This window comes from Leptopilina heterotoma, unplaced genomic scaffold (genome assembly GCF_015476425.1).
Source record: "Leptopilina heterotoma isolate Lh14 unplaced genomic scaffold, ASM1547642v1 Lhet_474, whole genome shotgun sequence".
Lineage (NCBI taxonomy): Eukaryota > Metazoa > Arthropoda > Insecta > Hymenoptera > Figitidae > Leptopilina > Leptopilina heterotoma.
Genome location: NW_025111100.1, coordinates 67,351 through 94,681, shown reverse-complemented (window position 1 = coordinate 94,681; position 27,331 = coordinate 67,351). Strand labels below are relative to the sequence as shown.

At 28.2% G+C, this 27,331-nt stretch overlaps 3 protein-coding genes across 4 annotated transcripts in view; 1 reads left to right on the top strand and 2 right to left on the bottom strand.

The window, feature by feature from the left end:
• LOC122507584 overlaps positions 1-9,315 on the top strand; it is a 29,413-nt gene extending 20,098 nt beyond the window's left edge. Inside the window, exons 1-6 of one of the 2 annotated variants that reach the window (XM_043620381.1) lie at positions 4,375-4,747; positions 7,558-7,896; positions 8,085-8,219; positions 8,414-8,563; positions 8,876-9,058; positions 9,183-9,315. In XM_043620381.1, the coding sequence (XP_043476316.1) occupies positions 4,675-4,747; positions 7,558-7,896; positions 8,085-8,219; positions 8,414-8,563; positions 8,876-9,058; positions 9,183-9,190 (888 nt within the window). In that variant the 5' untranslated portion in view covers positions 4,375-4,674 and the 3' untranslated portion in view covers positions 9,191-9,315. Of the gene's footprint in view, positions 1-4,374; positions 4,748-7,557; positions 7,897-8,084; positions 8,220-8,413; positions 8,564-8,875; positions 9,059-9,182 lie in introns of those variants that run through there. The other variant, XM_043620382.1, reaches the window with a different exon arrangement.
• Positions 852-9,237, bottom strand: LOC122507574. The gene is made up of 4 exons (XM_043620368.1): positions 9,176-9,237; positions 8,963-9,081; positions 1,315-3,682; positions 852-1,075 (listed from the first exon to the last, which is right to left on the bottom strand). The coding sequence occupies exon 3, from the start codon at positions 3,648-3,650 to the stop codon at positions 1,641-1,643; it is 2,010 nt and encodes a 669-aa protein (XP_043476303.1). The 5' UTR covers positions 3,651-3,682; positions 8,963-9,081; positions 9,176-9,237; the 3' UTR covers positions 852-1,075; positions 1,315-1,640.
• A 13,274-nt stretch (positions 9,316-22,589) lies between the features above and the next one.
• LOC122507573 lies at positions 22,590-23,813 on the bottom strand. The gene has a single exon (XM_043620367.1). It carries the CDS (start codon positions 23,811-23,813, stop codon positions 22,590-22,592), a length of 1,224 nt encoding a protein of 407 aa, XP_043476302.1.
• Between the last annotated feature and the right edge of the window lie 3,518 nt (positions 23,814-27,331).

Below are 27,331 nucleotides of genomic sequence, written 5' to 3'. Positions count from 1 at the left end.
CTGTCTCATGATTATGGTGCAAAAGATTTTCTTCTTCAAATCTTTTATTTAACAATTGAAAATGTCCATCACTATCGCTGCCAGTAAATACCCACATAACACATAATATTGCAGCAATATTGTTGCAACATTTTTTTGCAACATTTGAAATATTCCCATGTAACATTGCAATAATATTTCAGGAATATTGTTATGTCCGACTCATGGAATATTATAAAATAACATTCCAGCAATATTTCAATAAAACTTTACAAAACAAATTACTTAAATGTCTCAGGAATGTTACAGTGAAATGTTGTTGAAATATTATTTTTATACATTGTTGAAATATTACAGAATTTTTACAAAGAAGATTGTATTTTGAAATCCCTTTTCCAAGAAACTGTGATTTTTATTTTTACTGAAGCATTTAATAATAGGTATAAAATGGAACAATATGTTTGTAAAGAAAACAAATCTATTTCATTCTAAAAGATATAATTTAAGAAAGAAGAATTTTTTAACTGTGAACATATTTATTTATTATCGACAACTCTCAATTACATTCAGGTAAGTAATCAATTTAATAATTTTATAACAATATCACTACAATATTTATAACAATATTTTTAATAAATACAAAAATTATATAAAATACCTATAAGTATTTTATCAAGAAAAATTAAAGAATAAAATACAAAAATTTTTAAAGCAAAAATACTTGGAAAAAATAGAGTTTCAATATTTGAAAGTAAATTTTCCACTCTAAATTAGTACCATTTTAAAATTAGTAATTTAGTACCATTTTACAATTAGAAAATTAGTTGAATTTTATTAAAAATCAACTAAAATAAATTTAATAGCTCCCTGTTAATTATATAATTATTGGAAATCTACTAATTCACAATTAGAAATTTTAACTATAATTTTATGTCGCTAATTATTATCGATTCTGTAAGATTCAGCTGTTCGACTTGCTGGTCATGGCTTCATTCCTAACGTATTATATAAAATAAACAATTTTCTTTAAAAAGCATTTAGCGTGAATGAAATCTCTTTTGGAATTCCTTCCACTCATGAATCCTAATGTTTGTATCTGAAATAAAATATTAAATTTTTTTGAATTTTAAAACTATTTGAACTGTAAAATCTAAATTGGAGACTAATTTCACGAAAATATATTCAGGGCGAAAAATAATTATTTATTATTACAATCATCAGAATAATATTTTCAATTATTATGTGAAATTATAATTATTTATTAATTATTATTATTAAATTATTTAAAATTATTTTCAATAATAATAAATATAAAAATATAAGTATTTAAATTACTTGTGACTTTCAAGAAGTTGTGTGCAATACTGGAAACACAACTGCTACTTGTCTTGTTTCAGGAATCATCCACATTTTTGATTTTAATTCGAATAGAGGCCATGAATAAAAATATTTATCGTTATTGTTTAAAATTCTTTGAATATTGTAATCAGTTGAATTACAAGGAGTTGTGAATAGAGGTCCCTTAGAAATGTGTTTTTTTCCTATCAAATAAATAGTACCTTCTTCTGATTCAATAATATTATATATTGTTGCTACAGAGTCATCTTTAAACAAAACGCAATTATTTTTTGTGCTACTACAATCAATTGAAAATGATTTATTTAAAGTGTCTTATATTGTTTCTTAATCTTCAAACCATTATTAATCAAAGGACCTTCAAAATGGGAATGTTTTAGCACTATATCTGGTTGATTAATATTCATTTCTTCGACAGCTTGTTCTTCGGCATATCTTCTTGCTAATTGTTGCAAAGGTTTATTCGTTTTCCTTAATTTCTTTTTTACCGTGGTCATATAATTTTCGAATTTGAATGCGCTAAATTCATCAACAGGCCCATATTTTTTAACATCCTCACAAAGATGAAGTAAATTATGTAAGTTGTATGACATGTATTCTTTTCCGTAAATAATCTCAAAAGTTGTAATAAAATATTCAATGAGTTCTTGAGCATAATCGATTTCTCCTGGAATTTTAATCAAAATTGGGCTTGAAATAATAGTTAATGACACATGAAGAGCTAAAAAATTAGTATAGAGTTCTTCGTTCAAGACATTTTTCAGAACAATTGGACCACTGTATAATAAGATGTTTCTAAATTCCGTTGCTTTCCAATATTTTACGTCCCTTAATGATCTGGGCCTTCTTGCAAACTCGCTTGGTTGACTTTTCTTTAATTCTATTAAATTAATTGAAATTTTATCAATATCTGATGAAGAAAGTCTGACTTTAGTTGGACCCGTTAACCATAAGAGAATTAATTTTTTCATTATTCCTAATAGGACCAAGTGCATATAATCAATTGGGACATTAGAGACAGCTCCAAATCTAGGAATCTGAGTTAAAACCGTTGCTTCTCCCTGTTGATAAGTACCTAGGTATACATTACTGGCAAATTCTAGGTCTGTCCTTTTAGAAAATGGCCCTAAACCAGGAAAGCATACTCGTCTCTTTTTTTTCTTGTTTTTTCCAATCTGTTCAGGTAGAATACCATCTCCTTTAATCTTGCATTTGGGACAACAATGGTATCCAGTGTGACCTTTTACTTTTAACACCAAGCTTTTGGCAGGAGCATTACAAATCAGTCCATAAATATTTACAGTAATTCTTCGCCCTTCGAAGATGATGCCGGACTCACAGAATATTTTTGCTTCTTTAACAAATTCTGACAAAAACTCATTCGAATTAGCAGGATGATGTTCACCAAAGTAAGCGCCAATTAAGTACACACTTTTTGAATTTACTTCAGAACAAAAAATTAACCATAAAGACTTCTTTGAGCTTTTGTATATTGGCAAACCATCGATGTTAATATACAAATTTAAATTATTCTTGTTAATTCCCTTGGATTTTTGAGTTTTTAAAATAGCTTGCAGCGCCCGCAATAAACCAAGGTGTAAATATTCTCCATCGTCAGACAAAATTGTTGTTTTCGTATTTATGGGTGTCTTTAGTAGGGTTCGAGCTGTGCGTGGAAGTACATAATCTGTAAATGTTAATAAAAGCAAGAGAAGTGCAGTTAGTGCAATTAATGGGATATTATATAATAATGCCCATTGACATAAAGCAGATTTAAATTTGTTATTTTTATTATGCTTTTCATCTTTCTCCTCTTCTTCTTCATCTTCAGAGCAACTGGATTCAAAAAATTCATTTCCACAATCGCTATCACCGTCTGAAATATTATGTTCATTTTCAAATTCGAAATCAAAATCCAACAACTTTTCCAACTCATTTTCCTCTTCATTTCCTTCTTCTTCATCTACCCCTACTATTTCTTCTATTGGTAATTTCTCTTCTACTCCTACTCTTTCTTCTTCTTCTTTCCTTTGAGTAATAACTGTATTATTAATTTCACTTTCTTCATCTAATTGAATATATTCATTACAGTGAATATATTCATTTTCATTCTCATTTGTAGGAATATAATCATAGTCATTTTCGTCGCTAAAGGCAACATTTTTATTTGTGTTTAAGTCTTCGGTATTTTTTTCGATTGAATCTGCGTTACATTTCTGAGAGTTTAAGCGTTTTATATCCAATTTCGTTAGGTTGTCTCGTAATCGACGAATATGTCTGTTAGAATAACTATTGTGAGAGCTTACTTTTGGCATGATAGACTAAGCTACAAAAACAAATTCATAACCTGAAAGAAACGTATATAATTATAAAAAATACATTTTTGAGAAAACAATTGTGAGAAAATCGATAATCTATTAAGTTAACTTCTATTTAAAAAGAAACACTAAAAAGCTTTCTTAAACTAGCAAAAATTACAAATATTAGTAACTTTTTAATATACTCAATCAAATTTTGTAAAATATTTCATCTTATTTTTCACATGTAAAAATTAAAAATAATGCAATTGATAGTGATAGTGATAGTGGAAGTCTCCACGTACAGCAAGACAGTGGTTGCGCGAGGGGATAACGAAAACTATGCGCATTCCCTTATAGCATCCAACCTCTTTTTTTTTAAATTAATTAATTTTAAATTTTTTCATTCTGTGTTTTTATTTTTAATTATTTTAAACAATAATATTATATAAATAAATAAAATAAATTATTATTATAAAAGTTATTTCAACACAAATGAAGCTGTTTGAAAATTTATTCGAAATTTAAATAAATAGAAAATTCAAAATTATCTGTTCCAATAAAAAATATTTTTCAGTATGAAAATTACTATATTTACCTCTGTAAAAAATATTCGTAATAATAAATGACAAATTTTTAATAATGCAAATATTCATTTTGATTTTTTTTTTCAAATAAATTCTTCTTTATATTTTTAAAACGTCGTTATCAGAATTTAAATTAATATAACAAATTGACATTAAAGCGCTGTCATCGGTTTTTCAGTTTCCAATTACAATTAAACAACATTCAATTATTTTAGTTTGGCATACTTCACTTTATTAAAACAAACTACAGATTTGACGTAGATTAATATTTTTCGGTACGCGTTTTAATTAAATTATACTTCATAATTAAAAATACAAAAAGGAGCATGCCGTTTTCTGTAGTAGAATTGGAAGACGGAGTTGTATTAGTTCCGACGAAATAGATAATCAGTCTCGAGAATGACGAACGGAAATGTTACTACCCGCCTTCTGAAAGAGCTTCCAAAATAAATGAGATGATATCAAAATCAGTTGAGCCAGAATTAAATTGGAAACAGTACGATGTTCTCCAATATTTAAAAAGAACTGGTAAATATTCATTTATGAGGCATTATTCCTGAACTGCCCCAAAAATAAAAAAAAGTTCTTGGATTTCCTTTATACTTTGGAAATATGTTACCCTAGTAGGTACAAGTTACTACACCAATTTACAGGTCCAACCCCCCACCCCAATCAAAAGGGTGGGGGGTTGAAATTTCAGCTTCAACTCGAACATGCATTCTTTAAACATTTGTAGTTTCTACTTAAATTATTCAATTAAAAAAAGTAAGTAGTGTTTTAGAAAGGTTTTTTTGTGTACTTTTAAAATATTTTATTTATATGATAAAAAAAAAATTTTTTTTGCAAAAATTTTTTAAAATAAATAGTTATTTGCAATTTTGTGCAAGTTCGGTAGTTTTTATTTTCTTTTTAATAATCTCAAATGAAAGCTTGGGAATTCCCCTAAAAGAAGATATAAGTCTGAAAATGGGCCGAAACAATTTGCCAAAGATATAGTGTAATAAGTAAAATTTGTCCGTCCGCTCGCGCACTCCAGCGCGATGAACAGTGGGATTTTTTTTCAACTTACTATTGAAAATTGTCTAGAAACTACAAATTTTATCGGATGTTGATGTTCTTGATTTAAAATTACTAAAAGATCCATCAAAGTCGATTTTTGAATTTTTAATTGTTTATTTTTTTCTTGTTATTCAAAAATTTGACAAATTACAATATTTTTAGAAAAAATCATGTTAGTTTTTTTATTTTTCCATTTCACATGATCGAAATCAATTTAAATTAGTCTAGTATGACCACCGGACAATTAATAAAGCATAATACAATTTATTTAAATTGTTGCAAACAATGTTAATTAACAAATAGATTACTTCGGACCTTCTTCATAGAAAAAATTGGTTTTTTTGCAGACAAGTTTAAATTTATGTCTAATTTAGTAAAAAACTATTTTACAGTTAGAAATTATCATTAATATTAACAATTATATAAACAATAATCAACTTCCTTTTGTATTTGTAAACATTTTCGTCATTTCTCAAACTTTAAATATTTATATCATATGTACATTCTTTCAAAAACATAAAAACTTTATTAGCTTAAACAATTACATTTGTTATAAACAAACTTTTCATTTTTAAACAAATAAGTACCTTTTTGCATCAAACAAAATTTTTTCCTTTTTTTATATTTACTATCATAAAAAAGAACTCCTTAATGAAATGGGAATACTATAAATTGTTCATTTAATTCTAACGAACATTATAAGTTAAGAAATATTTATATTTTTAATGAAGTAAACCATTATTCAGTTAAAACAGTTTACATTTAAATGCATATAAATAAATATATTTTTTCTGTGAAAAAAGAACGAAGTTAAATATTTGTTAACTTATAATGTTTATTAAAATTAAATGAATAATTTATAGTATTCCCATTTCATTAAGGAGTTCTTTTTTATGATAGTAAATATAAAAAAGGGAAAAATTTTGTTTGATAAAAAAAGCTAATTATTTGTTTAAAAATGAAAAATTTGTTTATAACAAATGTAATTGTTTAAGCAAATAAATTTTTTTAAGTTTTTGAAAGAATGTACATATGATATAAATATTTAAAGTTTGAAAAATGACGAAAATGTTTACAAATACAAAAGGAAGTTGATTATTGTTTATATAATTGTTAATATTAATGATAATTTTTAACTGTAAAATAGTTTTTTACTAAATTAGACATAAATTTAAACTTGTCTGCAAAAAAACCAATTTTTTCTATGAAGAAGGTCCGAAGTAATCTATTTGTTAATTAACATTGTTTGCAACAATTTAAATAAATTGTATTATGCTTTATTAATTGTCCGGTGGTCATACTAGACTAATTTAAATTGATTTCGATGATGTGTAATGGAAAAATAAAAAAACTAACATGATTTTTTCTAAAAATATTGTAATTTGTCAAATTTTTGAGTAACAAGAAAAAAATAAACAATTAAAAATTCAAAAATCGACTTTGATGGATCTCTTAGTAATTTTAAATCAAGAACATCAACATCCGATAAAATTTGTAGTTTCTAGACAATTTTCAATAGTAAGTTGAAAAAAAATCCCACTGTTCATCGCGCTGGAGTGCGCGAGCGGACGGACAAATTTTACTTATTACACTATATCTTTGGCAAATTGTTTCGGCCCATTTTCAGACTTATATCTTCTTTTAGGGGAATTCCCAAGCTTTCATTTGAGATTATTAAAAAGAAAATAAAAACTACCGAACTTGCACAAAATTGCAAATAACTATTTATTTTAAAAAATTTTTGCAAAAAAAATTTTTTTTTTATTATATAAATAAAATATTTTAAAAGTACACAAAAAAACCTTTCTAAAACACTACTTACTTTTTTTAATTGAATAATTTAACTAGAAACTACAAATGTTTAAAGAATGCATGTTCGAGTTGAAGCTGAAATTTCAACCCCCCACCCTTTTGATTGGGGTGGGGGGTTGGACCTGTAAATTGGTGTAGTAACTTGTACCTACTAGGGTAACATATTTCCAAAGTATAAAGGAAATCCAAGAACTTTTTTTTATTTTTGGGGCAGTTCAGTAATAATGCCTCTTATAAGAGAATCTGTTTATAATAATATTAAATGACACAAACATGTCACACACGCGTCTTTTTTATCTAAATCCATCCATTTATGCAAGCAGTTAATAAATTTTTCTATTAATATTTCAATTTTTTCTACATAATTGTTTTGAGTTATGTAATAATATAATTTATTTTTCTTTCATAAAATCAGAGAGTGGTTTTTCAAATTTATTTTTATATTCATTTATATTTTTTATTTGTAGACACATACGAAAAAGGCAGAGAGAAATTGCACGAAGCATTAATAATGTCTGAAATTGACAGCGACGTGATTGACAACTACTCCGAAAATTATAAAAGATCTAGAAACAACCGTGCTAAAGTGATTTCATCCCCTTCTTTACAAAATGCTTCTATTAAAGAGGTTAATAAATTAAAAAATATCGTGTCGACATCAGAAAAGAAGCGGCAAAAACCTCAAATAAATGATGAACAAATTCAAAAGCCTCGTATTCCACTTCCACCTATGAAACGAATTCGTGCTGGGCCAACTGAGACTGAATTTGCAACACCGAGTTTACCAAAAAATTCGAAACAAAAAGGTTATTCTTTTATCAAATAAAAAATATAAACTTTTATTTTTAAGATAAGTATTTTTATTGAATAATTTAAGTAATACATTAATTAACTTTATAGAAATATTGAGTAATATTAATTTATTTTAAAAAATGTATAAAATAAATAAATTATTTTTAATTAATCAACTTTGTTTTGCTGTTATTTTTGCCAGATTTTAGTGACACAAGATCTCCGGGATCCACAAATGACCTTCTCCTAAACGAAATTCGAATTGCCAAATCAGCCATTGAGAATCCAATTTCTGAAGATTCAACACTGAGATCACCGAAAAACTCAATACAAAGCGGTTAGTGTTTTTATCAAACAAAAAATTAAATATTGATGAAATATTTATTAAATTCATTGTGTTAACTTTATTGATAAATTAAATTATTATTCTAATTAAATGTATTGAAATATTCACTAATAATAATTTATTTTTAATCAATGTATAAATTAAATTATTTTTAATTAATTTATTGTTACTGATATTTGTACCAGATTTTAGAAGCAAAACATTCACAAGCAACCTTCTTCCGAAAAAAATCCCTACTGATGCTTCTACCATTAAAGATTCAAATTCTGATGAATCATCAACAGATACAGACGAATTCGCAAAACCAGGATTATTGGAAAATTCGAAGCATAAGGGTTAGATTTTGTTAAGACAGATTTCAATAATACAAGATTCGCTGTTAAAATTTTTTTTTCAAATTTGAAGATATTATTTTCAATCACAATGAAGTTTTTAATTTAAGTCTTAACTATTTTACATGATTATATATTATAGTCTTAAAATGGATTGATTTTGACATGATACTTAAAATCTGACTAAGACGAAATCTAATAGACAATTTAGACCATTTTTTATTACTGATCTTGCTTGAGTTTATCTTTCAAAATATATTTTACATTAAAAGTTTTAATAGTTTAGAATTTAAAAAAATTATTATTAATTTATAGGATTTAAAACCAAAGATGTTTTTGATCCAAGCACATCAACTGAAAAAATGCGAAGCTTAAATAATTTCAACACAGCATCGGCTTTACCTGATAATGATAACAATCCAAATGCATCCAAAAGTAAATTTTCATCAAACTTAGAGAATGCTTTGGCCAGTCTTGAATACCAAGATTCAAAAACAGGTAATGTAATATAAAAGTAGATTCTATAAATTTTTTGAGTTAATAAATTTTTTTATTTTTATACAGGTCTTTCAAGTGACGAATTAATATTATCAAAATTAAATGAAATAATCTTACTTTTTAGAAACATGAAAATTCAGTCTCAAAGTAGTTGCGGAACTTCAAATAATAGATCTTTCTTTGATTCCACAAAATGCCCGAAGTTGCCAATTAATTCCAAAAAGGACCTAATAGCAACAAATGACAAACTAAATGATAAGAATTTTAAAACTAAAATGGTCAGTATTGTATTTGTATTTATGCTAAAATGTATGTAAATGATTAACATTGTTTTTTTCTATTTTTTCAATTTATTAACTTATTTAATTTATTATTTTTTTATTAAATATTTTTAAATGCTTTTAAAGTTAATTTAAAAAATACTGATAAACCTTGTCTCATTTTGGTTTTGTATTAAATTAAACCAATTGTAAACACATTAAAATGATTATAGCTGTTAGTTTTAAGAATTTTTTTGAATACTCTTAGTTTTAGAAAATATTTTACACAATATAATTTATTCCAGATAAACGCATTAGGATCCATTGGAGGAAGAGATGTTAATAATGTTGTGGCGAACGTGTGCAGCAAGCTGTTTACAAATAAACTCGCTCTCCTATACAGTTGGTCAGGAAGAAAGTCCAAACTGCCTTTGATTAATACCAACTTTGCAAATTTAATTATTGGTATGGCATAATAGATACATAATTATTTTCAAAATTTAAATCATTTTATAATTACAAGCTATCGAAATACGCAGTTAATTTAAAAATCAAAACATAAAAGTTTTTTTTATTTAAAGAAAGCTTCTTCAAATCAAATAAGTTTTTTCCAAAAATCAAGGAAATTTTAATATTTAAATATACAGAATCAAAGAAGCATTTAATTAACATTTTAGGGATTTAATTTTTTTCAGAAAGCGTGAAAGTATCCTGCCCAAAGGAAGATGATTATGCAATTCAAATTATCGTTTCTAAATGGTTCGCTCAAGCCAAAACAAGATTGAAGAGAGAGTTGTAAGAAAAGTCATGTTTGCTGTCATTGTTTATAATCTTTATGGATTTAAGTTTGACAAATATTTATTCTACACTCAAAATAAAATATATTTTTTAAATTCTCAAACTGACATCTCACTTAAAAGAAAAATATATATTATTAATAAATTATTTTTTATCAACTTTCACTAAAAATCAATTATCATTGGTAAAAACAATCATCTTTTAAAAATATTAGTTACAGTGCATAAATTTTTAGTAATAATTTTGTTTAGCGAGTGAATAATTTACTTTTCACCGATTCATTTTATAATAATTTTACTAAAATTATAATTATTTACTAATATTTTATTCTGTAGAGCAAAAGAAGGAGATGAAGAAGACGATAATGGAGAAGAGAAAGAATCATTAAGAGACTCTGATGCTGACGATGAAGAAAATTAATAATTGCAATACTAACACGTTTCTAATTTTTTTCTATCTACTACGATTATTATAATTATTGTATTTAATTACTTGAGGCTTGCTTAATAAAGAAATATGTTTTTATTCTAAATATTGTTTAGTATGATATTTTGCAACAAAATAATAAATAGTTTTCAAATTTATATAAAATATAATTAAAAATACATAAATTTCTTCTTTATGCAAAAATTTTAATATAATTCAAGTAAATGAAATAATTCCTTTGACACTTCAAGATAATTAGTGGAAATAACAAAATCAAAATGAAATAGTTTTTATATTAAAAATACATGATCATTTGAAACCTTTGAAAAACATTTTTAGTAAAAATTTTATAATAATTTAAAATAAACATTATTTTAATAACATTTTAAATAAACATTTCAGCAATATTTTACTGTAATATTCCTAAGACATTCAAGTAATTTGTTATGTAAAGTTTTATTGAAATATTGCTGGAACGTTATTTTGGAATATTTAATGAGTCGGACATAACAATATTCCTGTAATATTATTGCAATGTTACATGCGAATATTTCAAATGTTGAAAAAAAATGTGGCGGCAATATTGCTGCAATATTATGTGTTATGTGGGTAGCAAATAAACATTAGAAAATTCGTCGTCAATAAAAAATTCAATTACAAAATGTTCCCCGTTTTGTAATAAACGAACAACAAAAATATTGATATTGAAAAGTTCCGACGCTGCTCGACATTCAATAAGAGATCCATAGACACCACTTTGACCCATTAAATTTCTATATTTTTCACGAGAATGGCAATTTAAATGTTGTGCTACGTCAGTGCTATAAGTCGACCAATTTAAAGCGACATGTGAAACAATTTTTTGGTGAAGTCTATAATGACTGCGCGTATCACGTATCCTAGCAAGACATTTAAATAAACAATCACCAGCACCACCTAATTCAATTACATTAAATTCACAATCGTTCACAGAAATTGTTTTCACCATTTTCTAAAATTAACTAAAATCCAATTCTTAAAGCCAAAAACTCGTCTTTTAGTTTTGGTAGTTTCGAGTAAACTGAAAGAAAATATTAAAGCAAGCAAAAGAAAATTGAAAAATAATTAGAAATAAGGTAATATGAAGGCTTCACAGGCGCCATTGGCAGTCTAATATGTATACTAATCATAAAATTAAAGGTATATATATATATATCCAGGTAATAGACATCTTTCACTAATGCGATTTTAATAAGAAACTCAAAACTGTTAAATCTTTATAAACTTTAGAAAAAGTACGCAAAATACTGTATAAGAAGAGTTTTCGAAACTTTTTATTTTTATCGTGTAACTTTACTGCAAAATTTCTGTAACATTACCTGTAATGTCACAGTAATATTACCATGTATTATTACTGTAATGCTATTAATAATATTACCAATACATTGGAATATTACTAATATTACATGTTATATTACAGTAATATTACGTTCTACTTGGGATATTGCAAAAAAAACTGCAAATTGGATTTAAAAAATTTTTTTTACAAAACTGATTTTGCAAAATAAAATTTTTTACATCAAATTTGCATAAAACTATAAAAATGTAGTGCAACTTTTTAAAAATGTAGTATGCAAAATTAATTTTGCATAAACTATGTATAAAGTTTCGTTTTGTTTAAAAAATTGTTCTGGATAAAAATATTATTTCATAAATTTTTTTATTTATTTATTTTTTTTATTTTTTTGTCCCCGACTTTAGTTTAACAGAAAATAATAAAAATACAAAAAGATACACAAGTTTCTCAAAAGTCTTAGTAGAAACATAGCAACGTCGCAGAAAAAATACAGATAGTTGACGATAAAGAAAATCGAACCAATCATAATGATGCGCGCCAAATTTTAAAACAAATCTCTTATGAATAATATTGAAAACGAGAGTTTAATGAATTTTTTAATAATAATTGAAATTTAAAATTATTTATTGTACTAATTAAGAATTTATCCGGGAAAAATCGAGCCCAAAAAGTGTTTTCCTGCGTGTCGTCTCACTCCTAAATAATTAGAGATATTTAGTTCGGATTTATCATGATAATTAGGGGAATTCATGATAATAAAGAATATGCTCGAAAATTGCAAGTAATTTTTGAAATAAATATTGAAAAACGAAATTACAAAAGTTGGATTTTTGGCCAAAGTGAGAGACAATATGGCGGTGAGCACACAGACAAGTGGATCTATGTGTCAGTTGTCAAGGAGGTGGCGCCAATTCTCGGAAGTGTTCGCGACTTGAACTAAGGAAATGTATTAATCTCAAATTACTCCACTTTTAATCGTTAATAAAATAATTTTCTCGCAAAATTATTGCAAAAACGGAGAGGGCCGCTCCTCGGAGAGTCTTCCTCTATCATCCCTCCAAATATGAACCAGAAATATTTTATCCTCTCAAAATGAGACGTCTATAATACTGAACCGTTCAAAACCTCTTTTTTCCGTATATTTAAACAATTTTTTTCAATAATTATTTATCAAAATTTCTCTAAATTCCGAGAGGACCGCTGGTCCCAGAGCATTTCTCTATATTTACCAAAAAATCCCGACTCAAAATATTCTTTTCTTTTTAAATGAGATGTCTATCACGAAACCATTTTTTTCCCGGATGCCCTTAAGGTACAATCCCAGGTAAAAAAGTTCCCGGGAGTGAAAAAAACAAAAGAAATTTTTTTTATTCATTTGTTTTTTTCACTCCCGGGAATTTCTCGGTCCAATTCCCGGGAACTTTTTCACGTGGGATTTATTAAGGGTATGTGGAATCAGCCAACTTCAATTAATACATGTATTAATATTCCCACCGGTTTTCTAAAAAAATATTTAATAAATCTTGACAAAATATAAGAAGAATAATATTTTATTTATTGAGGCATGGATCTCTAGTCCAATTAATACAAAAATTTGCTTTTAAATATTATTTTTCATTTAATAAAAAGTTTGATATTTTCTGAGAAAAAAAGACAATCAAATACAAATTAATATTAAAAAAAATGAATAAATTTATATTTTTCTATTCAAACTTTCATGTTTTTTGACAATTTTCGAGAAAAGAAGACAATCGAATACAAATTGCCATTAAAAAAAATGAATGTTAACATAGAAAAATATAAATTTATTCATCTTTTTCAATATTAATTTGTATTTGATTGTCTTTTTTTCTCAAAAAATATCAAACTTTTTATTAAATGAAAAATAATATTTAAAAGCAAATTTTTGTATTAATTGGACTAGAGATCCATGCCTCAATAAATAAAATATTATTTTTCTTATATTTTGTCAAGATTTATTTAATATTTTTTTAGAAAACCGGTGGGAATATTAATACATGTATTAATTGAAGTTGGCTGATTCCACATACCCTTAATTTGTAAGAAATAAAAATTTAAAAAAATTACTAATGTCAAAAAATTGTGGAAAATTAAATTATATCTAAAATTTGTAATGATCTTAAAATTTGCCAAAGGATTTGCTCGCCGGATGGAGTCCAGGTACTTAGAATAGTTAAATTCTTACAATTAGGGGAGAGTAGGCTACATTGAACCAGCGTCAACAGTGAACCACTTCAATTTTCTGAGAAATGACTGAGTGAAATTTTTTCTTATTTAATATATAAGTTAGTTTTACTGAAACAAACTATGTCCAAAAATTTCGGGCACGTAGGTTTATTATTTACAAAGAAAAACTAAAAAAACTGTTTTTCACGTACAAAACAAAAAATTTGGTGGAATTATAATGACGTTTTTTTATTGAAGTAGGAAGTTTTAAAAATTAGTAAACTTGCGATTTATTTCGCTTAGGGTGTCAACTTCAATATTCCGATGTGATAAAGAACTTTAAATCTTACACAAATTTATTATAAACAATTTTTGTTGTGAATGTCATGTGAAGAGTGCGGCATCATTGAACCACCCGAAAAAGCAAAGAATTTTCAATTTTAAGAGTTGTAAAATTGTCTGCTCTACTAATTAGTAAGAAAAATACTGGAAGACATGCTTTCATCACAATTGTGAACGAGAAAAACTCAAACTGTCACTTTACCTAACTAACCTGACATTAAAATACATTAATCTCCTATATTAACAAGTAATAACAATTAAATAACAATTTTCTATTTTTTTGAGTGGAAAATAAGATTTTTTACAATGTGTAAGTGGAAATATTATTTTTGAAGTAAATTGTAGTGTTTTATTACAGGTGGTTCAATGTAGACACACATTCTTCAAAATAAGAAAAGTGTAACTGGCTAGAAAAAAATTAAATTTAATTATTTAATGATAATAATTTGTGTTTGTAACGTGTGTATTAACTAAAGGAGTACTTCAGCTTAATTTTGATACAAAAACCTGATCGAAATTAGTAAAATTTAATTAGTTCTTGGACTTTATAAAATACCCGGTTCAATGTAGCCTACCCTCCCCTAAATTATTATTAAATTACACTTAAATATAAATTATTACAATAATTTATCGAGAGAATTTGTGACGTCAATGAGGTTAGGTAAAGTCAGTAAAAAGACATAAATTAAACCTTCGTAAGAAAGTATATTTTAACAAAATATAAATAGTAAAAGAACAAAAGAATAACAACATAAAGTAATGAAGAAAAATATAAAACGTAGTAAAAATTAGATAACAATAAAATATAAAAATATAAAATATAAAACTCGATATAATGCAAAACTGAATAAGAAAGAAAACTATAAAAAGCAATTAAGAAAGTTAAAGAAATTATTGGTCTGCCGTTACTGGCCCAAGGCTACGCCAACGCTGATGTTAGTCTCCGTTCGCTCTGTAATGATTTATGAAATATGTTTGTAAAAGAATTATAAATAAATTATGAATAAATGACGCTAAATACTCGCGAGGGGTAGTTACTAGTATTAACCCCCTAGATAACGTTAGGGACGAAAACCGAGATTGTGCACGCGAGACAGTTTAATATCTTAAACTGGAAACTAGATATCAAATCACATTTGATATTCATATCCTGCCCGAAACTAGTGTGAGTATTATGATAACTCAGGCAACCTTCACAACATTTCTAGACACTTTCTTCCACAAGTCACATTCAGCTCTCAATTTTTATGGTGGAAATAAGATTGTGGCTCATGGAAATATCGTATCAAAACAAAATAAATTTTAATTAATTCTTTATTTATTTTTACTTCCCAGTAAAGAGCCCTTTTTTAAAAGAAAGCGTCAAATTATTTTTTTAAAAATTGTCAAATGTAAAAAGTTTTGTAAAAATCAGTCAAAAGTGTTGGATAATTTAAAAAGAAAGAAAAAAAGCAGAAATTTTTAGAAAAAAGGGCTCTTTATTGGAATTCTATATGAAAGGAGAATTTAAGTAAAAATTTGTTTGCAATAATACGATGTTTTTACGAGCGTCAATATTATTTTCGCCATACAAATTTACAGCTTTGCCGTCGAAAATAACCTTATTACACTTGTTGCCTATAGAATGGGGTTTTACAATAGTAGAATAGGTCATTATTATTTTAGAATAAAAAATTAATTAGCGACATTTTTTTTGTTTAATATCTTATATAATTGAAAAATAAGAAGAAATAATTAAATTTATTATTTTTAAAAAAGTAAATAAAGTAAATAAATTTTTATAGATTAAAAAACATGATTAAAGATAATTAAACCAATATATAAGGTAAAAATTGATTTATTTTTTTAAGTTATTGTAATTAATAGATTATTTTTAATTTTATCTAATATTCCAATTACTTATTAACTAATTTTCCCAAACAATAAAAAACATTTAATAAATTTTAGATATAATTTAATTTTTTAAAATTCTATATGTTTGTCATTTGTAATATTTTTATTGATTACAATTTAATAAATTGTACCTCTATAAGTACTAATTAGCAATTTATATTTTTATTCTTTGTAAAAAATTATGTTAATAAAATATCAAAATTTAAAAAAAAAAATTTTATTTTTATTTTATTTAATTTTACATATTTTATATTATGTGCATAATTATAAGTAGTTAGACAATGTGAGATCTCGGTGATAGTTCGCAAGGCCGCCGCTAGAGGCGCCACTAGCGCTGCAGTCGGTGAATGGCGCGCGTTTTTGAAATTAGTTCGCGAGGCCGCCACTAGCGCTGCAGTCGGTTATGGCGCGTATATTTGAAATTGTTAAATTTCTACCTAACCCTTTTTACACCTTTCACTTGTGGTGGGGCTGTGATCACCACCCACCAAGAGCTGGTGGGGTCTTTCGCGAATGGTGGGAGAGTGGACGGTGCTATGAAAAGGCAGCGAGATCCGCGAAGCGAATCACTTCGCATATGATAGCAGAGCACCAAGCAGAACTCAGCAGCAGCAGAGATGGAAAGCAGCCCGGCAACAACGATTCTCCTGACTTCGGATGATGACGATATTTGGAGTCCATCTCGCAGCGCTCTGTACCGGGATGAGGAACTTTTGAATTGGGAAGACTCTGACGATGCTGTTGATGATGTTCCGGACGAGTCGAGAGCTGTTGATGATGTTCCGGGCTCCTTGAGAGTTGTCTGGGTCCATGATTCGTCTACACAGACGGATCAACAAGACGATAAAGCTGAAAATGTAATTTTTTTTTAATTTTAAAAGAAAATTCATACTTTTTTCGAGTATAGTATGAAAAATAAAAAATTTTAAAATTTTCAGCTTCGAGCAATGAGTATGTCACCAGTCCGTCCAATTACTCCGGAAGCAGCTATTTCTCCAATTCGAGTTCCTACTTCTCGATTTGATGAGGATAAGGAGAATATATCAGAGGAGTGTACCAAATGCCATTGCAGGCGTAGGCGCAGGGACCGTAGGCATCATCGTCGTTGCCATTACTGTAGGCATCATGTTCGAGATAATCATCATCGTAGTCGTCAGAGTCATGATCATCGTCGCAATCATCATCGTCGCGATCGTAATCATCATCGATCCCATCAAAATTATCGGATTTAAATTTTTTCAATTTTCATCTGAAATTTAAAAAAAGAAAAAAAAATTCAGTATATTTTTTTACATTTTTTAAAATAAAAATATTAAAATATTTTTTAAAAAAAAAATAACAATACTCTTTTTTAATTCTCAACTACAAAAAAAATGTCAATCTATAAATATTAAATAAAAAAGAAAATTATTTTTCAAGAAAATATATATACTTTTGACATTTTACATAACCTAAAACTATTTTATAAACATAACCTCAAAATCATTTTTAAACTAAACTATACAAATTTATAAACTATTTTTAATTAAAAATTTTGAAGAATATAACCTTAAAATAATTTTCTAAATAAAGAATGCAAATTATTTAACTATTATTAATTCATTATTTGCAATTAATTTCTTTATAAAAAAAAAGTAAAATTTTCCATTGAAAATATCAAAACATTGAAAATAATACAAAATCTTTTAAGGTTAGAAGTAATTTGTTTACAAAGGAAATAATAATTTTAGAATTTTAAAATAATAATTTTTAATTAACTAATTTTTATAAAATTATACTTATCGTTTAAACGTTTCATCATTAATAATAAAAACTCATGTTGTAAACAAAAACATTGCACATTGACTTCTGCTAACATTAAAAATAAAGATCAAGACTGTAGCTATACTGTATAGATTGTCACTTAAAAAATCGATCGATTGTGTTTCCCTAAATCACCGCTGTGGCGCAGTTTTGTTGGACAAAGTTGTGAGCCTACCGTTATACGCAGCGCATTGGTGTGAGGGAGACAGAGTAACTTTCTCTCTATACTAGTTGCGGCTGCCAGTGTGACGTCAGAGCAACGTGAGACTATCTTAAAGCTATGCGGCAGCATACTCATGAGACTAGCTTAAAGCATCAGGCCCGTCGCACATGCGCTGTCCATTTCATGTATATGATTTTTCATACGAATATACCTTTAAAAAATATATAGACAAAACCATCTAAAATTTTCAAGTATGTGGCGCCTGATCAAATTTCAAATTCGAGAAACACATAAACAAATCTGTCAACATGATAGAGATGTAATGAATAAAATCAGTATTAAAGCGATTTTCAACTGGAATAGTATTTTTCTTTTTTTGATAGGAGAATTATTTAACTTTAAATTCTCGTAAATATTATTGTATTTAGCATTAAAAATTTATAATTGTTATTAAAAAAATTATTCTTTTATTATTAAAATTAAAAATTATTATAAAAATTAGAGTTACTATTAAAAAATTTAAAAAATGGAAAGAGCAAAAGTGACTTCGACTGTGACACACACTGTTTTAAAAGATCCAAGAAAATCGGGAAATGGATACAGAGAGCTAATGGATTTACCATTACCAAAATTTACATTTGGTGCTAATGTGTTGTTAATAACAACTTTACAACAAGAATTTCAAAGGAGAGCTCGAGAAGTAAGTATTTAATAATTATTTTTAAAATATTTAGTTATATTTAATGAAAATATTAAAACAAGAAAAAAGTACAAATTATTAAAATTAAAATAATAATAAAAATTATGTTTTAAATTTAAAGTAATATTTTTAAAAATTATTTTTATAGTCTAACAAATTTTAATAAACAAATGAAAATAAAAAATGTATTATTATTTTTTAACATTTTTTTTATAATAATAATTAGATGTAAATATTTTTAAAAATTAATAAAAACATAAATATTATAGATTCCTCAGGAACTGCGACAGGAGGAAATTGTCAGGTATATTTCGAAAGCACCGCGCATACCAGACCTGAGAATATTGCCAGAGCACATAAACTCAGGAGCGAAAGCATTTGCCTACGTCAAAGAAATTGTAAGTAAAAGATTTTTTTTTTAAATGTTAAATATATTTTAAAGTTAATAGTATAAATTATAAAAAACAATAATTGGTTTTTCTAAATTCAAATTTTTAAAACATAGATAGTGTAACATGTAGTGAGTAGACTCTTATGTTGTTTGACTTAAGGTGCATTCAGAACATGGCAACCGCTTGCATGCATGCGTGAGCGGTAACAAGCTGTGGGTGTACCGTAAAGCAGCACGCATTGGTGTGAGAGAGACAGAGATACTCTCTCTTACTCTCGTTGCGGTTGCCTACGCAAGCGGTGTCCAAGCTGTGAACGTAAGACTACGCAATGTGTTAAAGAGAGAAAGAGTAATCTTAAGGTGTTTCCTTCTCTCTCACTCTTATAGAATAATGGTTCTTTTACTGCAATAAAGTTATGAAACCATTTTTTTTCGTTTTTCATACAAAATTTATTTTTTTAACAGGACAAGGACCAATTTCCTCCAGTAGCAGAACCGGTTGCACGATTTCCGCTACCCGTAGAAGGTGAAATTTTTCAACCGATTCCTGAAGAAATGGGTTCATCTTTTGTTTCATCCAACAATCTTTTTCCACATCGTACTCGACTGATTCTACATAATAAAATTGAAACGCCATCTACATTTTTACTACCAGCACCACCAAAGAAAAAAATTACCACCTTTTCACTATCACCAATGTCGCCACCACTCCACGAACAAATCGGCAATAATTTAGCACCATTACGAGAATCATACGCACCCGACTCACCACCATCACCATTAAAACTAACGCCATCTACATTTTTACTACCAGCACCACTCCACGAACAAATCGACAATAATTTAGCACCATTACGAGAATCATACGCACCCGACTCACCACCATCACCATTAAATCCAACGCCATCTACATCCAAATCTACACAAACACCTGATTTATTTATACAGAAGAGAAAAGAAATATAAAATTAAATTCTAAGAAATTGACTCCTCCACGAACACCAACAACACCAACCAAAGAACAGATAGACGGTTTAATTGTACCAACACACCCTACTCCACCTACAGCTCCAATAAGTCCCTTAAAAAAAACTCCACCAAGACAAAAAACAATTAAAATAAAAAAGACTGAAATCACTGCATTAAAAAACAAAATTAAAAAATTACAATTAAAGAAACCAAAGCCAACCAAAGACGATTTAAAGTGAGACGCTTCTCTTTTCCATTTTTTTTTTTTGAAAGCAAAATTAGTATTACTCATGGTATTTTTATATGATAGTTTTTTTTATATGTATTTTTCTATATATTTTTTTTATATTCTATATAGATTTTATAAAGACTTATTTTTTTATACCAAATGTGTACTTATTAGGTTAAGAAATTCTTTTTTTTTTATTAATTTTTTTCATTATTTACACCAAAGTTATATTTAGATTAGAATAAGATTCATTGTTTATATATATTAGTTATTTTATTAAAAAAAAACTGTATTATTGTTGTCAAATTCAGACTGAAATTAGGTTAAGATAATTTTTTCCCATTCAAAATGCTGTTTATATATAGAAAAAAATATTTTATTGAAATAAATTTTTATATTTGAAATGTTTGCTTTTATTATTACTAAAATAAGATTATGTTGAGGTAAAATAATAAAAACTTTGTTAAATTAATAGTTTTTGTTTATTAATTGACATTAAAAAATTAAATTTTTCTTTTTTTTACATTAAATGGTTGTTTTTGAATTCAATATTATTATAAGGTCCTCCAAGGTAGACCAATGTTAGAGTATTGTTCACCGCTGCATCTTGCATTGCTATCCAGGTGGCGCTCTCAACTTCAAATACTTTGTGAAATCTGGCAGGCAGGAAAATGTTGAAACTTTTGTTTAATTCAGCAACAATCCTATCTCCATATTTGGATTGAACTTTTTTAAGTTTTGTGACAGTGAATTCGCTTCCTGCAGATAGCTCGGACAGCGGCTTCGTGGGCAAGAAGTTACTCTCCATCCGTCCAACAGCATTGATTTTTTGGAAGTCCATGTTGTTTCTCAGGCTTGTCCTTGGAGGTGGTTGCCGTTCAGCTTGGAGCAGTTGAATGAGAAATCGTCTTTTCGCGTTCCCTTTTAAAGGCTTTCGTGGCGAGATAACCCCACCAATTCATTTTCTCTCCCACTCTAAATTGCGCAGAATTATATGCTCAAGAGAATTGATCCCCACTCATCACGGTTACCCCCACTCTATGAAATATCCCCACTCTATGAAATATTCCCACTTTACTTTTTTCTCGGTGCTGGCACAGGTTTTGGTGTCCTTGGCGCAGGCTCTGGCTTTGATTGTCTTGGTGCTGGCACTGGTTTTGGCTGCCTTGGTGCTGGCACTGGTTTTTGTTGATTTGAAGAATTCATTGTTTTTGTATAAACTGTCTAACGATTAATGAGCATATATACTGAAGACGACTCAATTTATACCCTACTTTTATATTTTGCGCATAAGCAATAGTCTTAAACTAATATAATGGGATAAAATTTATAGACAAATTCTTATAATTTCTTTAAAAAATTTTTTATTAATATAAATGTTTAGAACTTTCATAATATTCTTTAAGCGATTCAGTAGAACTCGCAGTAAAATATTCACTGTCATTATCGACTTCATCAACACCTCCATCAACATTTCTTACAAAACATTCCTTTGCAGATTTGAAAAACCAATTTCGTAACATTAATCCATTACTTGCTGCACACCATTTATTACATAGAGTATGATAGGTACATACATATGCCGATGATTCAAATTTAAGTTTTTTAAGCGAAGGACAATTAAAATCTTCAAGGTTTCGTACATTAATTACATATCTTTCAAGCAATTTCTTTTTCTCCAATCCCTTTACATAAATCGTACGAGCACCAGCTAACAAATCTTGTAGAAGTGATTGTAATTGGTCATATGGCACATCGCCGGCAGTCCATTTTAGTCCATGATAGTTGTGCATTAACCACATATTTTCACTCTTATATCGTCCAGGTAGAGAACTCCAACTACATGGTGGTTCAAACAGGAATACCATCGGTTGAGCATCTTCTTCGAGAGGAATAATGGCCAGCTCCTTGAAGATGAAGTCGTTGTAGGGTTTCTTGAAGCCTTGGATGTCCACAATGAAGTCCATGGTTGCAGCAGAATGAGAATTTCTGTGTTAATTCTTCTCTTTTATACTAGCGGTTTACCCCCACTACTTATGTTACTTTCTTAACCAGACCGCTGATTGGTTTATACTGTATAATACGATCATGAAGAATCAAGCAATATGCCGCTGTATTGGCGGGAAAATTTACACTAGATTCAAATTCCAATCTCACATATACAGAAGCTTGTTTAAGAAATTCATTTTGCTTTGAGCAATCTATAACAGCCAATGGTGCATAATCTTTAAAATCTTTTCTAGATAATATGGGCTCAGAATCTTTTCCATAATATGACGTTTGAAAATTACAATACATGTCATAGAGTATAGAGAATTTGTTTTGATTAAAATTTAAATTTAAACTACCATATGGATAGTACTGTGAGTTTAGAAAAAGTTTTACGTTCACGAGATTACAGGCATCAAAAAGGTTTGCATATCTTGCATGATTATCTTTTCTATTTGTTTGAAAACCAAGGATAACATATCGAGGTTTCTCAACCTGTGTAGATGTTTTTACAGTCCAGACATGTTTCTGAGTTGCAGGTATAAGTGGATATTCATACAGTTCCCATGATCTAAAACTCATACTTATAAGTGGATCTTTTTCAATAAATTTCAACAATTCAATTTTTTGACGATCACCAACAAACAAATATGGAATCATCCATTCAATTTTATTAATTACAATTTTAAATTCTTCACGTTCTACTCCAAGAATATTAACCACAGCATTAAAATCTGTACGAGATCTTGTTAAAATAAGTTCATGTTTTGCATTTACAACAATTTTTCGATAATCTTCAGCAAATCCAAGAATCATGCTTAATGGTATATTTACATCAAAATATCCAGCATCATCCGTTACTCTACTAGTATCATCAAAATTTAGATGACCAGCATTCTCAGCATACATAAACTGATTAGGTGTTTGTGAAATGTAAAATTTCATGTTGGTTGAGATACCAACATTTCTGCAACCATCAATTTCAACACCATTAAGTTCATAACGTATATCATTAAATAAATGACAAATTCCATTGCTAGTTATTTTTGTGTTTGTCACATTGGTATTATCAGGTTTTGAAATTCTTCCATGTATATGTAATGTACTTTTACAGGGTAAAATATACAAATCTTGATGTTGTACTGCAATTCTAATCTCATCACTGTTATTAAATGCTGATGAAACATATGGTTGATGAGAATGAATCTCATAATGTGCTAATGAATCATCATATTTCACAGGGCTTAGTATATTCAAAGTCTCTGCCATTTTGATTGCAACAACAGCAAATAAAAAGTGCACTAATAAAAGGTTTTATTTTCTTCTTCTTCTCTCTTGACGAATTTTCAGACCGAGCTGATTCAGAAAACGTATGTTCTGAGATGTTAATCTCTTGCGAACTGGATCGAGACTGAATGTTTTCTGACATTTTGACTCGTTTATATAACTTCCACCAGATTTTCTGTCAAACACAATGCCCATTACGTTGTTTTCACGTGTAGTCTAATTGTTATTGTTTCACCTCTGAAATTTACTAAATCTCCGTCCTGATCAACAATTCTGAGTTGAATATTACGTATTGTCTTCACGGCGACTGGAAGATAAATGACGTGTGAAGGTACTTCTACAATCTTATATCCAGCTGGTACTATTGGAAAAAACTCGTGAATGGTATGGACTTTTTTATTATTAATATATGCACCAGTTGTAATACTACATTCTACTCGGATAGAATTTACCTTGAGTATAGATACTGGTAAATCAGATGTATGAGTTTTATTAGGTTCTAATTGTCGTGGTGCAAATCGCAATAGCTGTCCAATAGAATCTTTTTTTTCAAAATTTATTTTAAGACTGCTTCGTATTTCACTACGTAGGGTATTATTATTAGGTTTTATACCTATAGCTTTAGTTCCATTAGCAACAGAATGTTGAATATATTTTTCAATATCTTCAATTTCATAACTGCCAGGTGGAATAGTGATTACTTGATTACCAATATAAAATTTATTCTTTCCTTCATCAATATTAGGAATTGAATTAAATGTTAAAAGTTCTACAAGTCCAAGAATATAGTTTTTTTAGGTAATAATTCAATTGGTGGAAAATATTCAGCCTCTAAAACGGATGAACTACCAGATATTGTTATAGTAAACGATTCATCCATGATGAAGTCTTTTTGAAAACTGATTAACAAAACTTTTTTACTTTATTTATATAGACTTTTTATTCACTTCAATTTGTTTACATAAAAATTTGAGACACAAATGACCACAATTAAAAGTACCATAATCTTGATAATTTTCATAATTATACATTATTAAAATATCATCACCAAAATAGTTGACAAGCTCCAATGGTGGTTGAAGATTTCAAAAACTGTCAAAGTACACTACATTGTTATTAACCTTTTTATACGCTACCCAATGTGTTCCAGGACCATTTTTATCGTCAAGGTTAATAATGGCTGACTCAATCTTTCGAGGTCCTCTTTTTGGTAATTCATTTCGCATAAAAACACCTCGAAAATAAGGAATATTGAACTCCTTAGAGTACTTGAGTAAATAATAGTTTGTTAATGCACGTTGAGGAATTTTTACGTTTTTTTTTTCTCATTCCTTGTCCTCTTTGATAGGGTTTTAAGTTTAGTCCTAACCCTTGTCGATACGGTTTTAAATGCATTCCTTGTCCTCTTTGATAGGGTTTTAAGTGAAGTCCTAACCCTTGTCGATATGGTTTTAAATGAAGCCCTTTTCCAAGTGCAACAGATTCCATTGTTCTATTATGACGTTGAGCTTCTTTCAATTGTTCTTTAGCTGCACTCGCTTCATTTATAGCTTTTTTTATTCCAGCAGCTCCTACAGCAAGAGCTCCAAGAGCACTTAAACAAGCAAATATTGGAATTAATGGTAAGATACCACCAACTTTTGAAGGTATTGATAAAATGCGAGGTGGTGAAATTTTCGATTTACCACCTGCTTCCTTGATAGCTATTTTAGCAGATTTAACAGCAGCAAGAATTGTGGTTCGATCATCATTTCCAGGAATTATTGATTTTCTAGCAGCAGTAACAATTTTTGTTAATGCAGTTCGTTTTTTACAAATTCCTTTTCTTTTCTTGTTTCTTCTTCTACTTCTTTTCTTATTCTTCTTCTTTCCCCTTCCAATTCCCATACCAAATTTAGATTTTACTTTTATAGCGTTAGTTACTGCGTAAGCTGCAGCTCTCTCACCGTAGCTTGCGTCAGGAGCCCAAACACGTTGCCAAGCTTTATCCGCTAGGACTCTATCAGCAATGTTTCTTGCTTCAACGCTTTCTCGATTCTGAGAATATGAAATATCGTGCTGCTTACAAGCTGCGTCTAAAGGATTTATTCCTAGATCACCACGTGCTAAACGTTTTGCTAATTTTGTGCCTGGTCCACAGTATTGATAACCAGGCAGATGAAATTCAAATGGCAACTTATTAATGAGACTATTAACTAGACCTTTACCTCGAATTCTGCGATGTACAATCATACTGTACTCTACGGCAGTTGAGATTAGAATGACTTGAAAAGTATATAAACCCAATATTTATACTTTTCCATCAGTCTGCCTTATGATGCGATTCGATAAACAACCTCAAAAACTTCCAGTTGTAAATCTGGATACTATTGTTGAACAACAAGAGAAAAAAATAAAACGTCATGGTATTTTACTATCGGGTAGTATTCGCGGTATATTCTGTGGACCATCTAATTGTGGAAAAACAAATGTACTTTTATCTCTAATACTAGAGCCTAATGGTTTAAGATTTGACAATATTTATCTTTACTCAAAATCACTGCAACAACCAAAATATAAATTTTTGGAGCAAGTTGTGAGTAAAGTTGATGGGGTTGAATATTTACCATTTAGTGAACATGAAGAGGTAATTTCTCCTCAAAATGCAAAGCCAAATTCTATATTTATATTTGATGATGTTGCGTGTGAAAAACAAGATAATATAAGGGCTTTCTTTTGCATGGGTAGACATGTTAGTGTTGATAGTTTCTATCTATGTCAGACTTATGCAAGAATTCCAAAGCATTTGGTGCGAGATAATGTTAATTTGCTAGTTCTTTTTCGTCAAGATGAAAAGAATTTAAAGCATGTGTATGATGATCATGTAAATACGGATATGACATTTTCTCAATTTCGAGAATTGTGTTCAGCTTGTTGGAATTCTGACAAATATGGCTTTGTTGTAATTGATAAGGATAGAAATATGAATGAAGGAAGATATAGGAAAGGTTTTGATTGTTTTGTTTCACTATAAATAAGAACAATTATTAAATTTATTTTAGTTCAAGTTGAGACCTTGTTACATCAAGATGTATAATAAAGAAAAAGAATATTTACGTCAAATTGCCAAAGCAAGTGAGGCAATAAGACGTAAGCATCGCATGTTTAAATTAGGAAAAGAAGATGCTAAAAATATCTTGACTACAACATTCAAACCTATAGTTGAACCTTTACAAAAAATTATTTCTATAAATGATATTAAACTTGAAAATGCCGACATTGAAAAGAGAGAAAAGAGAGAAAAGAAAGTTGAAGAGGAATATAATGGTGAAAATGATTATGATGATGTTGAAGATGATTTTATAGGTTTTATGAATGCTAATGAGATTGATAAAACAATAATTCCAGACTTTGAATATGATAAAGTACTAGGAAAATATATTTACTTGATAAATCACAATAGAAAGCAATGTTTGGATCAAATTTATGGAGTATACAAAAATGAAAATGGATCGCTTATG

Bases quoted from the DNA above. Each gene is read 5' to 3' on its own strand.
- LOC122507574 (XM_043620368.1), bottom strand. From the start codon at position 3,650: ATGCCAAAAGTAAGCTCTCACAATAGTTATTCTAACAGACATATTCGT.
- LOC122507573 (XM_043620367.1), bottom strand. From the start codon at position 23,813: ATGGCAGAGACTTTGAATATACTAAGCCCTGTGAAATATGATGATTCA.